The sequence below is a fragment of the Lutjanus erythropterus genome, chromosome 5 (genome assembly GCF_056507025.1).
Source record: "Lutjanus erythropterus isolate fLutEry1 chromosome 5, fLutEry1.hap2, whole genome shotgun sequence".
Taxonomy (NCBI): Eukaryota; Metazoa; Chordata; class Actinopteri; order Lutjaniformes; family Lutjanidae; genus Lutjanus; species Lutjanus erythropterus.
In genome coordinates this window covers 12,354,692-12,368,555 of record NC_139321.1, presented here as the reverse complement: position 1 = coordinate 12,368,555, position 13,864 = coordinate 12,354,692, and the positions used below count along the sequence as shown (strand labels likewise).

Below are 13,864 nucleotides of genomic sequence, written 5' to 3'. Positions count from 1 at the left end.
TGCTTCTGCAATACCAAATTTTGAAAAAATCTTAACTTAGGACTAAAGCCCCATCCACACGAAAGACTATAAATATAAGTATAAAACCTAAATATCTAAAATCAATCTAACTCTAATGGATGTTGAAGGTTTTTATAGTTAAACTGTAGTTATAGTCTTTGGTTTGGATGGACCTTTTAAAGTAGGGAGTTTCTGGGACTGTATTATAAATATTATAGTGATCAATTCTTGTTATTTTAAATGATCATACAAGTGTCACAGTGTATTTTCTGGTAGATATCCTTTATGGTGAAGAGCGTGTTGTGCGTTTGAATCCTAAATCGGATGCTAAAAATGTAGAAATACTGCACTTAAATTACAAGTGATGACAGGCAGGATGCCTTGAAAAACAGAAGAGATGAGTCATCTCCTCCGGTGGTGGCAACATCGCAGTATTCTTCATCATATTATTGTTCTTTCGGCTTTGTTCTCCACATCAATTTGGTCCCAGTTTTAGATCCCCGTCCCATCATTGTGTTGCCCATCTTCAAAGGCAAATAACTGTGGCTCACATATCAACACCATGCCAGGTTCTATCATCAGCTCTCATCAGTTCATGTGAATCAAATGCGATTTCAATCAGCACTCAAGCTGAAGTTTGAGTTCCCTTTATTGTCATATGTATGAAAAATACAATGAAATGACTGCCGGCATGGCTAATCTTCCTTTTCGATCTCTCCGTGGTTTACTCTGTGCCTGTGTGTGGGTGCAGTTTGTACACAGAAAGCATGAGAAAATCTGATTGTATTCTATCAATGTGATTTCACATGGCTGCCTCAAAGACTGAGAGAGAGAGAGAGCGTGTGTGTGTCCCAAAGCTTCTGCAGCCTTTGTATTCATGGCCTGTGGTCAAATCTAATTTAGTTTCTGTATTTTGATTTTAATCAGTTGAAAAAATAGATTTTTTTTGAAAACTCCACCAATCCCGTGTTTCAGATCAATATTAATGTTTTTTCCGCTGTTCTCGCTGCCATAGTTCTAATAAAGCGTTTTGTTTTTCACTTCTTGCAGCCCACACAACAAGGTTTGGGGTTACCCTGTTTTCTTTTCATTTAAGACTTGTAAGGACTGAGAGATACAAACACACATTTTGACATCCATTTTAAAGCACATCAAAAAAAAAAAAAAAGACAGACAGAGAAAATTGAAATCATTGAATAAATATTCGTCTCAGTATTGTTCCATGTCGTGGGAAAAAAAGTGTGATCTTTCCAGTATTCATTGTCTGATTAGGTCATCTTAGCGTGTGCGAACAGGTAGTTTCCAAATTAAAGCACCTGCTGATTCTTTCACTCCGCTTCCAGGTGGCGTTCACCAGAGAGGAGAGTAAGTCACACATTTGCAAATCTTACAAAGTCCCAGGTTACTTTGGTGAGAATCAAGCAAGTGCAGTCCACTTCCCTGCTACAAGTCATGCTAAATTCTGATGATCATCATGACTTTTATTTTGATGATCTCCTCTATTGTAATCAACAACATAATCCTTAAATCCAAATTATATTATTTCTTGGACAAGCCTTGTTCATTATAGCTGCTTCGTACATTGGACTCAATCACTCAAGTATGTTTGAAAAACAAAATGTAACTTCTCAGTATCAAGAAAAGTCAAGTCCTTTCAAGTCATCTGTTTCAAGTCTAAGTCTCAAATAACACTGGAAAGAATTTCACTGTAAAGTAACACCGGTAGCAGACGCCGGCATTTTATAGTAAAATTATCACAGTATATAACAGTAGGATAACTGTGGGTTTCCTGTAATTTTACAGTATATGGCAGCATGCATGTTCCCTTTTAAATTCCAATAATGAAATCTACATTTGCAATGATTTATATAAATAATCACAAACAAAAAAGTAGAACACACAAGAAAATACACATTTTAATGAAATATAGCTGCAGTCATTTGCACAGATGAACATTTGTATTAATAACTGTCGAGGCATTTGAAAGAAACTGTCTCTAATAAAATCATTGATGATAGACTCATGAGCATAACCTCAGACACTGAATTAAAATACCATCGAGACAAGTCAACAGAACTGACTGCATTTGGTTTGTGTCCTTGATCACTGATGACGAATGCCTGTAAGACAAAGACACAACAAACAGTGTCTTTGATAAAATATTAAAAAATAAAACAGGCTGTTGGAGGGAGAGAAAGGTAAATATCTAGCTGTTATGCTGCTACTTGGATTAACACACCGACACATACCTCACTTCTCCGTCTGCTTGACACTTTGAGGATTCCAATTCCCAGATGCCTTTTAAAAATCTTCCTGTTTCTTCACGTTTGAGGTAGAACAGTCTGCTCTATAATAGCACAAGTAAACACAGGTTAGCTGCACTGTAGAATTTAAGATTAATATTTAGATAGACATTTTTGCTGGCCTCAGTTGAGTCCAAGATACCATTACCCTACCTTATTTACAGAAACGTTTAATGAAAGACTGGAAAACTGGTTGTGTTAAATAAAATTTGCAAAAGTCTGAAATAACACCTTAACTTTGCTGTTAGCTGGCTAATACTACGACAGCTAATTAAATCTAAGCTAGCTACAGAGTTTGCTTCACAAATATTAGCAACCTGACTTACCGGACCAGATCTAATGAAACTTGAAATGTCAACAGTTTAATAGTCACGCAAGCAAAACATTACTGGACGCTACCAACCAAGGATTGATCTAACAACTTTGAAAGTTATGTAGTTTGACCAAGGCATAAATAAACTGTGACCTGACCGCAGTATAATAGCAGTTTTTGGCTAGGCAGCTAGTGTAAGAAACAAACAGTGTAATATTACAGTTACCATTAAACTGCAGGGCTGGTTCTTATTTCTTTGCTTTTGCTATTGTCATTGTTAAATTGGTAGTTTATATTTTAGCATGATGCTGCTTTCTGTATTCACTATTAGTGTATTAGTCTATTAGCATGAAGCCTATTGTTTAGCCAAGCAAAAGAGACTATTCACCAGATAAATAGTAGCATTAGGGCTTAATGTAAATGCTTCCAAGACCCAGGGTTTATGTTCCAAACCACATACACAAACAAAATGCCCTAGCAGAACAGTGCACTATGGGATTCATACAATGTCGTAAATCACCCCATAATGCACCATAATGTTTTCTCAGCCAAACAAAATGAAAATAGTCTATGAAAGTGATCATGAAGATGCCAGACTTCTGAAGTGCCGCTGCTGGTTGAAAACTGCATTTGAACTTGAGTATTTAATCCACGCTGGTGAGGCTGTCTGAATCCTGTCCAACCCTCCCCCTGCAACAGCAGATCAACACAGGCGACACACAATGGGACACAATACAAAATGTCACAGGAGACCATCAAGGATCCCTGTGCTGTTGGGTGATAATTGAAAAAAAAATGATATTGTGGGTGACAGAGACTGAGAGATGGGGTGTAACCTGACAGACATCTCTCAACAATACAAATATAGCCTAATTTCACCACCTGCAGAGGAGGTGGTGCTCAGTGCATGTTTTGATGCCATAGGAGACGTTTCCTTTTGTTAAAAAAAAATAGCAGTTTTTAAAAACGTCTAGTCGTTGAAAGACGAGATACTGTGTGATACAGGTTGCAGTGGCCTCTGTTTTGAAAGTCATTGTGCCCTTCATAGAGAAAATCAGATCAGATGACAGATACAAACTGAGATGCTGCGAGTGGTCTAAACCTAAAGGGGACTGTCTAGACACCAAGAAAGTTGAATATAGGAATACATGTCTAGCTCAATAAAGACAGGTCTTACTCACAGATATCTCTGAGCTTGCCTATTGTCTGGAATCCCATATGTGGCAAAGAGTTCACTCTGGAGACTGCTGTTCACATCCCCTCACCAAATACAAAGAGTTGTAATTTCCCAAGAACATCAGCAGTCGTTTTAGAGGTACAGAATTAACGCTTCCCTAAGTCCCACCCCTTTTTGACTGTTCTTCAACAGTCGCACGCTTAGCTTAGCACCCACTGGCTTCTCGGTCAACTTTTTCCTTTCTGGTTTCCTGTAGCCTACTTATGCTATATGCTAGGTTTATCTATGTTGAAAAGAAAACCTTGCTCGCCTGTCACATTTGCCAAAAAGGTTTTCTGTCTTTCAGATTCACTTCAGTAGTATGCGGCCCACTAAAGATGCGCAGTAGTGTTTCTACTGCTGTTTCTGCATGGCTCATAGACTTTCCATGGTGATGATACTGCAGATTTTAGGAAAATTTTACAAATGTAAAAGCTCTCTGGGTTAAAAAGTCATCATAGAAAGAGTCATAATTGACCTTGTTTGCAGTTTGAGATGTCCTGTCAACAGTTTTACAGACATCTCTTTTATAATGATGGATTATGGGGAAAATGCTTTTTGGGCTGGAGGGTAATTTTTCACTGCAATGCCACGAGTGGCCACTGGGAGAAACTGGACGCAAGGCTGAGCTGCCATGTCCTATCTAGACTCTGTTATAATATAAGATTAGCTAGCTAGTTAGCCAGCATTTTGCTAACATTAGCTGTTAGATGCAACTAGGTGGCTAACAACTAATGTAAATTAGCTAGCTAGTTAGATGTTGTTTAGCTAACATTAGCTAATTTAAAGTGAGTATGTCACTTTTACAGGTCTTTCAGAGATATCTTTTAAACATCTTTAAAAATTTGTTTTTTTTGGCAGTGTAAAGTTGCCTTGCATATAAGTATACAAGTACAGGAAACAGGAAGGGAGAATGGTTGCAAAAATGGGAGGGACAGATTAACTTTAAACTGATTTCAGCACAGTTTCATGTTTGCTGTCATTGTAATTGTGTATTTCTAGTTACGGTTTTAGGGAGGAAAGAATAATTGGTTTCACAGTAAACCACAGTAATTGCTACCGATTCGAATTAATTAATTATTAAAATTTTAGCGTGCATAATTGGCAAATTTTGATTATCGTGATAACCCTCTTTGATTACACTTTGGTTGATGCTGGACAGTAGTTACAGTGACTTTCTCAAAGTTAGCAACAGTCTCCAGGATACAAGCAGAGCATGCAATGTGGGTTTGTTTTGCATCTGTGAAAACATTGACATCGCCAAGGACATGATGATGCCAGGTTTTCAATCTAGAAATTGTTGAAATGGTTTCAGGGTGTGTATCAGTACTTCTTAAACATTTTCAGCACATTTTAACAATATGAAGATAATATGCAATATAAGGTCATTAACTGCAATGACTGTGATAATATTTGTGTGACATCACATGTTCTCAGTGCTTCATCTCTAGTCTGGATGTTGTTTGCTTGCTTTTGTGAGGCTTGAATGAGAATCAGAGTCAGAATGACACGTGCTATGTTATCTCTAAAACCTTTTCCTCACATGTCCTGTTTTCTGAAGGTGCCAGTGGAGAACAGAGAGATGAAGACTTTCACCCTCCTCTTCCTCCTCCTCCTCCTCCTCGCCTCAGGGGCCTGTGACGGCGTCAAGTACATCTCCAAAAGGAATTCAGGTAGGATGAGCAGCCTTGGTGTTTGTTTTCTACAGGCGCACTTCAAGTGGTGTCATTTGGCTGAAAATGAGCCTTTTCTCTCCTTGAAAGTTCCAGGGCTTTGTCTTTACTGAGGTTTTTGTCTTCTACTGATATTCCCTTTGTTTTTTGTTGTTTTTTTTTTTGTTTCACTGTCATCCTTTCTCTTTGCAAACACTCTTCAGTCTTCTCTGGAATAGAAAGACAATGCTACCTCTTGTCTTTTCTCATCTACTCCCCCTACGCTCTTATTTTTGCTCTCACGCTGTCAAATACGTGCTCCCTCTCTTCTGTCCCAACAATCCTCTCCACTCCGGTCCTTTCTGATGCATTGACATCTCTTAACTTGATGCTATGGATATATGTACTTCTGCTTTGCTCCAGCCTTTCCATTCTCTTTCACTATCACCACCTCTGCCTTTCTCAGATAACACTTCACTCCAAACTCTATCTGGGCGCTCAGATAGCTGCTCCTCTTTCTGCTGAGTGTGTGTAATGATTGGCCCGGTCTGACTGCTGCTGTCATTGTTGCTGCTGCTCTGCTCATTTGTGTATCAGCGGCCAGCTGATGACAGATCTGCTGATGGTCTTTTATTCCGGATTGATTTGTTGTGTCTCGCTGATCAGCTTGACAGAGAGGGTTTGATTGGGTTATTGATGTTTGGCATAGGCTCTCAATAATGCTGTGTATGATACTGTATAGCGAGTTGTGACAAAGAGGTGAGCTTTGTTTACATACAGACACATTGTCCCTCAGTTTCATGCCGTCTTTCTGTTTGAAATATTCACGACACAGAGTATCTGATCTGCAGTTTTACCACTAGAGGTTCTGTAATTATAGATATCACCAGTAGCATTTGTAATTTTATTGTCATGCACCCCTGCCAAGTCCTGAAAGTGATAAAAACACAGAAAATTACTTACAGAGTTTTTAGCAAACTCAGGTCATCTAATTATAACAATCCGGTTAGAATTGATTCCCCTGTAATGCAATCCTGTCTCACAATTTTGCTGGCTTGTAAGTGAGAGTGTAGGTCCTGGCGGTTTAATCAAGGGAATTTGAGGGCAGCCATAACAATGCTTTAGAAATCCTTTGTAATCACACACACAGCATCTCACAGCATCTAAGAATTACATTACAGGGCTTTACTGGGCTACTGTAAAAATAACAAAGGCCTCGTTTCCAGTCAAAGTACCCAGAACTTTCAGTCCCAGGAGCTGCTTTTCAAGGGACTAAAAGGTTCCTTCAGGCAGTTGTTGTCTGCATTTCCACTGCAGAACCACAAAGATTAGGCAAAGTAGTCTGCTGACGGATGAGAAAGTGACTGCTATTTTTAGATGTCATTTTTATGCACAGCTATACAACACTGATGCTTCTATATAAAGAATCGGTCAATTTGTCGTATGCTTTCTTCTGTAACATTTTGGTTCAAATGAAATGCTGCAAGCACTCGACCAATCATAAATGTTCAGTGCAGCAAGCCCCACCCCCAAAGTTCTTTGGAAAGTTCTACCCCTCCAAGCAGGGACTTTTTGGAGGTAAAATAATCTCCCTGGAACTTAGGTAATTTAGACCCTGGTCCCTGTGGTGGAAAAGAAATGAGTTCCCCAATGGTTGCTAGTCCCTGAGGAAAGTTCCTGCAGTTGACACACTCCTTAAGTTCCAGTTGAGCTTTTTTTAGGGCCCTGAAAACTTATTTTCTTAATCAGCTTTTTGATATGAGTGATGGGATCCCACATGAATATTTCTGAGAACAGTTTCTCTCCATGCTCGTCTCACTGGTTTGTAGTGGGCAAGACCCAGTTGATCAGGATTTAGTGACATTTGAACTTAGTCCTAATTGTTTAACTCTTGAAGGAATAGTTTGGTATTTTGGAAAGTAAATTTTTTCGCTTTCTGGTGAGAGTTAGATGAAAAGAGTGTCATGGTGAATATGAAGATACAGCCGGCAGCTGGTTAGCTTAGCACAAATACTGGAAACAGAGGAAACTGTTAGCCTGCCTCTGTTTGTGGTGGATGAATTGGTCAGACAAAAGAGTTTCATTCAGGAAACTGGGGTTTGTCTCCCATGTGAAACCAAATTTAGTTGACTTTGGTTATATTTAAGCAACAAAATTACTTGATTAAGTTTAGGGAAAGACAATGGTTTGGCTTTAAACTCTTTCACGACACAAAGGCTTTCTGATAATCACATGGATTCATCGAGATAACGACTATTAGCCAGTCACAACACAGTAGTACCAGCCAATCACAGCGCAGTAGGGTGGGATTATGTGGAACGGTCTGTCAGAGAATAGTTAGGGCATATAATGTATTAATTACTCAGCTTTAGAGGTGCTGGTAGGTGGATTTCATCACCTCTGGCTGTTTGTGCTAAGATGGTGCAGACTTCTGGAAGCTTCTCCCAGCTACTTCCATCCCTCTATTTATTTCTCTCCTCATTTGGCAACTTCATGTTCTTCCAGCTTCCCGCCCCCTTTGCTATTCTTCCCCTCTGATTCTGTCAGCTTCGTCTTCATTTAAACGCCCCCCTTCCTGCCCTTCTGTGTCCACTTCTGATTCCATTCCATCTCATCACCACACAACAGCGATCTTACAATATCTTCCCTCACCATTTGATCGCTACTACAGTATTTACATACTGACTAATCACTGCTTTGCCTTACTGTGTAAAAGTGTGTCAGATCTTCTCTGTGTCTGTTGAGTTCAGCGGTGTCACACCACTACAGCAAACCTCTGAAACTGACTTGGATGATTTATCTACACCACTAGTTGCTGGCTCGTCTACACAGTTACTGTGCAGACATGAGAGTAGTATCAATCTTTTAATCTAACTCTTGGCAAGACAGCAAAAAAAGCACATTTCCTAAAAAAGGAAATAAGGATCATATCAGGGAAATGTTATGCAACATAGAAATAATTATATTCCTGCTTGTAGGGAAATTGCATCCTCTCTTGACTTCCTCTAAAAGCAGGTCAAAGGTCACGGTCATCTACAGAACAGCAGCCCTGCAGCCGCCATGGATATACTAATGTGGACAGTTAAGAAGAAACTTGCCAAAATGTCTTCCAGGCCGCCCCAACTCCCACATAAAGTCCTCCGCAGAAGTATTAATGTGGTAAAACTTCCAGGCTATGATGATATGAAACAGAAAAGTGATTCATTTTTTAGTCTTAGTCATGAGTGAAAATCAGCACAATTTTTGTTATTTTGTGAGAGTAAATCCATCTTTTTGTAAAGCTCAGCGAGGATGGGTTTCAGGGTTTCTTGCTCAGTCTCATCTTTTACTTTCTCTTCTCTCACCTTTTTCTCTCTGTGCGTCTGTGTCTCTCTCACACTCAACGTGCTGACTGTGTGGGTGAGCTGGTGGGAGTTCTTATTTGGTATTTGCGGTTCATGTGTGTGCGTACGCTTGCGGGCATACCTGCATGCGTGAACGGTCCGCTTCATGCCATATTTAACAGTCAATGTGTGTGTGGGTGCTGCGTACATATCCAGGTTTTAAGGGTGTATGTGTGTGTGTGTGTGTGTGTGTAAACTCCCTAAGTGTGCTTCATTGTATGCTCTCCGGATGTGTGCTCTCCTTCTCTGTGTGTGTGTGTGTGTGTGTGTGTGGGAGAGGTGCGCACAGAGCAATTATGTGATCAGAGCAAAGCCAAGCGGACATTTATGTGGGCGACCGCTCCAGTCGGCCAAAGATAGGCTGTTAGATCTTTTCTCTCCCTTGCTGCTTGCTGTGTGTAACTGGACACCATATGGATAGGAACTACCATTTCCTATTGTCAGTCTCCCCGCTGTGCTTTGATGCAGCGTCCACTGCAGCAAAAAGGGACACACTGCGATGAGGCACAACAGAGAGAAAGGTGGTGGTAGTGAGGACCCTTCAAAGTGATTTTTATACAGATCAACACATGAATAATAAATAAGTTTTAGATAAAGAAAAAATTAAATGACTGTATCTGTATCCTGTAGAATCTATATCCCCAGGGACCTATTCCCCAGTTCCACATAGCATATGTGCTCTCCCAAAGGCCTATATTCCTGGGTTCCTGTGTTTACAGGGTCCTATGTTCCTGTGGTCTTGTGTCCCCAGGGTCCTATACATTCCATAAGTCTTATGTTCCCAAAGTCTAATTGAAAAAAGACGAAGAAAAAAAACTCCTGCCACAAGTGTGTAACCCTGTTTTTCTTGTTGTTGTTGGTATTTGGTCTTGGTTGTTGTTCAAGGTCAACAACACACACTCATACCTGTCCCTCCTAAACAATGGCAGGTAGGAAGTAATTAGCTCTTAGATGAGAGGGACATGAGGGACAAATTTATAGTTTAAGTGCTTTAAGTGATAATTAAATATTTATCATATGTCACATCTATGTAACAGCATATAATAGCATGTAATGGATTAGGGTTGGAGGTTAGCATAGAACAAAGAACTTTGGGAATGTTGGAGCTTTGGGATCTTTGGCTGTTTGGAAATCTTCATTTCACTTCACATGAAGATCAAGAGGTCAGCTACTGTAGCATCAACCATGAAGCTGGTCTGGTTCTGTGCTTTGCTTTAGGAGACTTCAGCAGGGTTAATGTTCGCTGTCAAGAGGGTTTTTCACCCCCATACATAAACGGCAAAGTAAGACAAAGTTCATAAAAGTTTAATTAACATTTTTCTGTCTGCTGAAAGTGTGCAGATGTGTTGACTTCAAATGCAGACTGATCATGAAGAATGCAGATGACAACATTTCTTCAAGCGACAGCATGAAGTATATATACAGCAGGATGCAATGGGAATGAGTGCAATATCTGCTCAAAATGTGCAAGTAACTACAGTAATACAGTAATTTTGTGCAGAGATTGTTTCTTTGCTGTCTCTCCCTCCCGAGCCTCATTCACACCCCAAGTGTGCCGACTATTCCACTGCAGATGGTCTTATTCCTGCTGCAATGTATTGTACATTCAATACATCATTTGGTTGAAATATTTCAGCGTTTTAGTTCCAGCTCCTCTGTCATGTCAGCGTCTGATCACACAATGCAATCTATTCTTATCTATCTGAAAGGCTATTGTGTGAGAATCTATCAATCTTGTGTGTAGAAGTTCTGTCCAGATTTCTCTTTATTTTTAAAGTTTTGCATGAGAAGGTTGTGACACTGAGTTCATGTGGCTTCCCATTAGAATTCACACTGTAACAGTCGACCACAAACAAGCTTACAACTACTCACATTTATCTTCTGTTGCAGTTATACCAAATAAGGAACATCTTGTTAATATCTAATATACATACAATATATATAATTAAGATCTGTACTGCATATGCAGGGCAAATCATATTAATCCACGACCTCTTAATAACTATACAAGACTGTTTTGGAGTGAGTGAAAGAAAAAAGTGTAGAGGCGTTAAGTAATTTAAGATCATGTCCAGTCTGAGTTAAGAACTCTAATTCATCGAATACACCCAGGACTATTTTATTTTTTATTTTAACCACACTGTTAATTATTATTTCATTGTACAGTTTGTTTTACAACTGAAACAACTGCATGGATCATCTGCACATATGGCCTTAATCATACTTATTAGCTGCCTCACACAGAATTAATATTCTTTTAAGTTTTTTTGAGCAAAAATTAGCACACACAATACATTAAAACAACCTTAGGGCTTTTTATGCCTTTATTTTACAGATGAAGTGGTAGAGAGAATGGGGACGATACACGGCAAAGGGGCACAGGTAGGAGTTGAACTGGTGGCCGCTGCAGAGCGCTGACAGCCTCAGTACGTGGGGCGCACACTCTATGAACTGAGCTATAGTGGCGCCCCATAAAGTGTGAACATTTGTTGGATTTCTATATTTCATAAACAGCATTTCGGAAAAAACAAAGAGTAAAAAGTTTTACTCTCATTGTACTTACTTTCATTTGTTGCGCACACAGATGTTTAGCACAGGCTCAGGAGTATCCCACCCTGCTTTTTACTGTACATGTTGAATGAGCATGTGATAAGTAAACCCTTTGAATCTTGAATTAATCTAATACTTAATATTGTCACATATGCAATATCACAAGAAGATTATAATAATATATTCAGGATTAAATTAATGAGGAATGCATGACTGCTTTATATCCGGGAGTATTAAGCAAAATTGGAACAAGGGCATCGGAGTTCAGCTTGTTTATTAGTATGTACGTACAGAAAGTTGCTCCTCCACGAGCCTCCAGAGCTGCTCCACCGCTCCTTGTCAAATATTCTCCAAGTCTGTGAACTCTCCTGGAGGGACTAACAGCATTCTTCAAAAGATATTTTCTCATTTGGTGTTTTTTGATGATGGTGGTGGAGAGTGCTGTCTTAACATGGTGCTCCAAAATCTCTCATAGGTGCTCAAATGGGTTTGAGCTTTGGTGGCTGTGCCCTTGTTTCTTCATGTTTTAACTTTACCTTTTTTTTTTTTTTACTTGTTTGTGGAAAAAAAAAAGAAGCGTATTTTCATTTCCAAAATCATCTATTTACCTAAGGTGTTGTTTTCTTCTAGACTGTAGACACATTGTATTGTCTTGCAGTGAAATCACAGTAAGGCTAATGGTGTTGAAGTAACTACATTTACACAAAGGCAGAACTGTTTCTTAGATTAGCCCATTTCACTGAAGGTGCTAATGAGCTCGACAGTTGCTACGCCGGCATGACAATGCTGAAAATAATGCCTGGAAGTCATACAGGCACATTTGTGAACACACACACACACACACACACACACACACACACACACACACACACACACACACACACACACACACACGCACAGTGGACACATTTTTGCAGAATCACACATCCTTCCTCCTGCACACACAATCCCACACATAAACTCTCATGCACATGGCTGCAGAGTCGCCCACAGCACCACATTTACACAGACATGTACACAGGCACACATTATTCATGTCTTAATTATGAAGAATTCAAATTCAGTTAATATATCCTCTTTGCTTCATCATCTCTCTCCATCCTTCTACTAATATTCAGTGATGTGATAGTGAACGAATCCTTTTTTTTTGAACGACTCTTAAAGAGGAACAAGTTACCTCGGTTCACAACCAGAAGTGAATTCAAAGGCTTCTGTATGGTGCAAAAGAGCCAGAGAGCCTCTGTGTCCACGTTTCTACTAACTTTAAGCAGAACAGAGAGCGTTGCACAATGCACGGTGACTTGTGGAATATGACACGCCCACTACGGTTCACACTACAGGTCAATGTGAATCTGTTTCATTAGCCACTGCTTGGAACCAGCTTCTGAACAGTTTATTTTACACATATTTTGGTCGAAATGCTCAAAAAAGTTCAAAATTAGGTGCATGAACCTGAACAGAACTGTTCCACGTTGGTGGAAAAGGGGTTTCTAAGTGAGAGCCGCTGCTCAGTGACAGGCTCTTGTTCAGCTAACTAACCCGATAGCACAGTACACACCCACTGAGCCGAAGACCTCGACAACTTGATTCCACCAGACACAGCTGCATGGCGTTACAGCTGTGCCAACATCAGCCGGAACTGATTGCGGCACTTCTACACAATGCTTGTGATTCCACCGGCGGTGCCTAGGCACGTCCCAGAGGCGTCTCTCCTCTCTGCTCCGCTTCATATATGCACCACGTCCATTTTTGACAGGTGTCGTGTCAGTCAGCACAGAGAATATCGAACAGGCAGGAACTCAGACACAGAAAAAGTACGGAGAATCTGGTCAACTTTCAGAACACAAGACCCTGTGCAGACTTTGTACTGAAAGATTCGCAAAAGTTCTGGTCTTGACAGCCAAATTGCATGTGTTTATATTAGAGCCAGACAGATATATTGGGCTCTGATGAAGATGTAGAGTCGATACAGGTGGGTCTGTTTGTTTACCTTTGCTTGGGGAATAAATTTATGGTATCATTTCACCAGAAGATGGAGTGCCTTAGTTTTTTTCCCCTGTGGTTTTCTACATAACTCTATATCAAGCAAGACTTCCTGGATCTTGTTGTCTTTTAGATATATTGGGCTATATTGGTATTGGCGTATATCTTGTGTGATATTTTTCTTGAGAAGTCCACGTAGATTCAGATTTTTCATTAAATTTTAATTTTACATGCACCATTCATGTATATTTAATCAGTTTTCTGAATGAAAGTTAATTATAACATAAATACAGAACCGAAAGAGTTGTTCATGAGTTGATTTGCCAGTGGGAGGTTACTTAAAAGAACTGTTCTTCTCATCACTAATTCTCTCCTAGTCGTCTTAGTCAAGGCCAGGTCTCAGCGGCTTCACCGCTGCAAACAAAACCAATAGATTAGCTGAGATGGTGAGCAGAAAGATAACA

The 13,864-nt window shown here is 39.8% G+C and overlaps 1 protein-coding gene across 4 annotated transcripts in view; it reads left to right on the top strand.

Annotated features, from left to right (window-relative positions):
• The window catches only part of il1rapl2 (interleukin 1 receptor accessory protein-like 2), a 490,288-nt gene that overhangs the window by 85,523 nt on the left and 390,901 nt on the right, over nucleotides 1–13,864 (top strand). Inside the window, exon 2 of one of the 4 annotated variants that reach the window (XM_084718821.1) lies at nucleotides 5,394–5,505. In XM_084718821.1, coding sequence (XP_084574947.1) covers nucleotides 5,415–5,505 — 91 coding nt within the window. In that variant the 5' untranslated portion in view covers nucleotides 5,394–5,414. Of the gene's footprint in view, nucleotides 1–5,297; nucleotides 5,506–13,864 lie in introns of those variants that run through there. The other 3 variants (XM_084718822.1, XM_084718820.1, XM_084718819.1) reach the window with 3 other exon arrangements.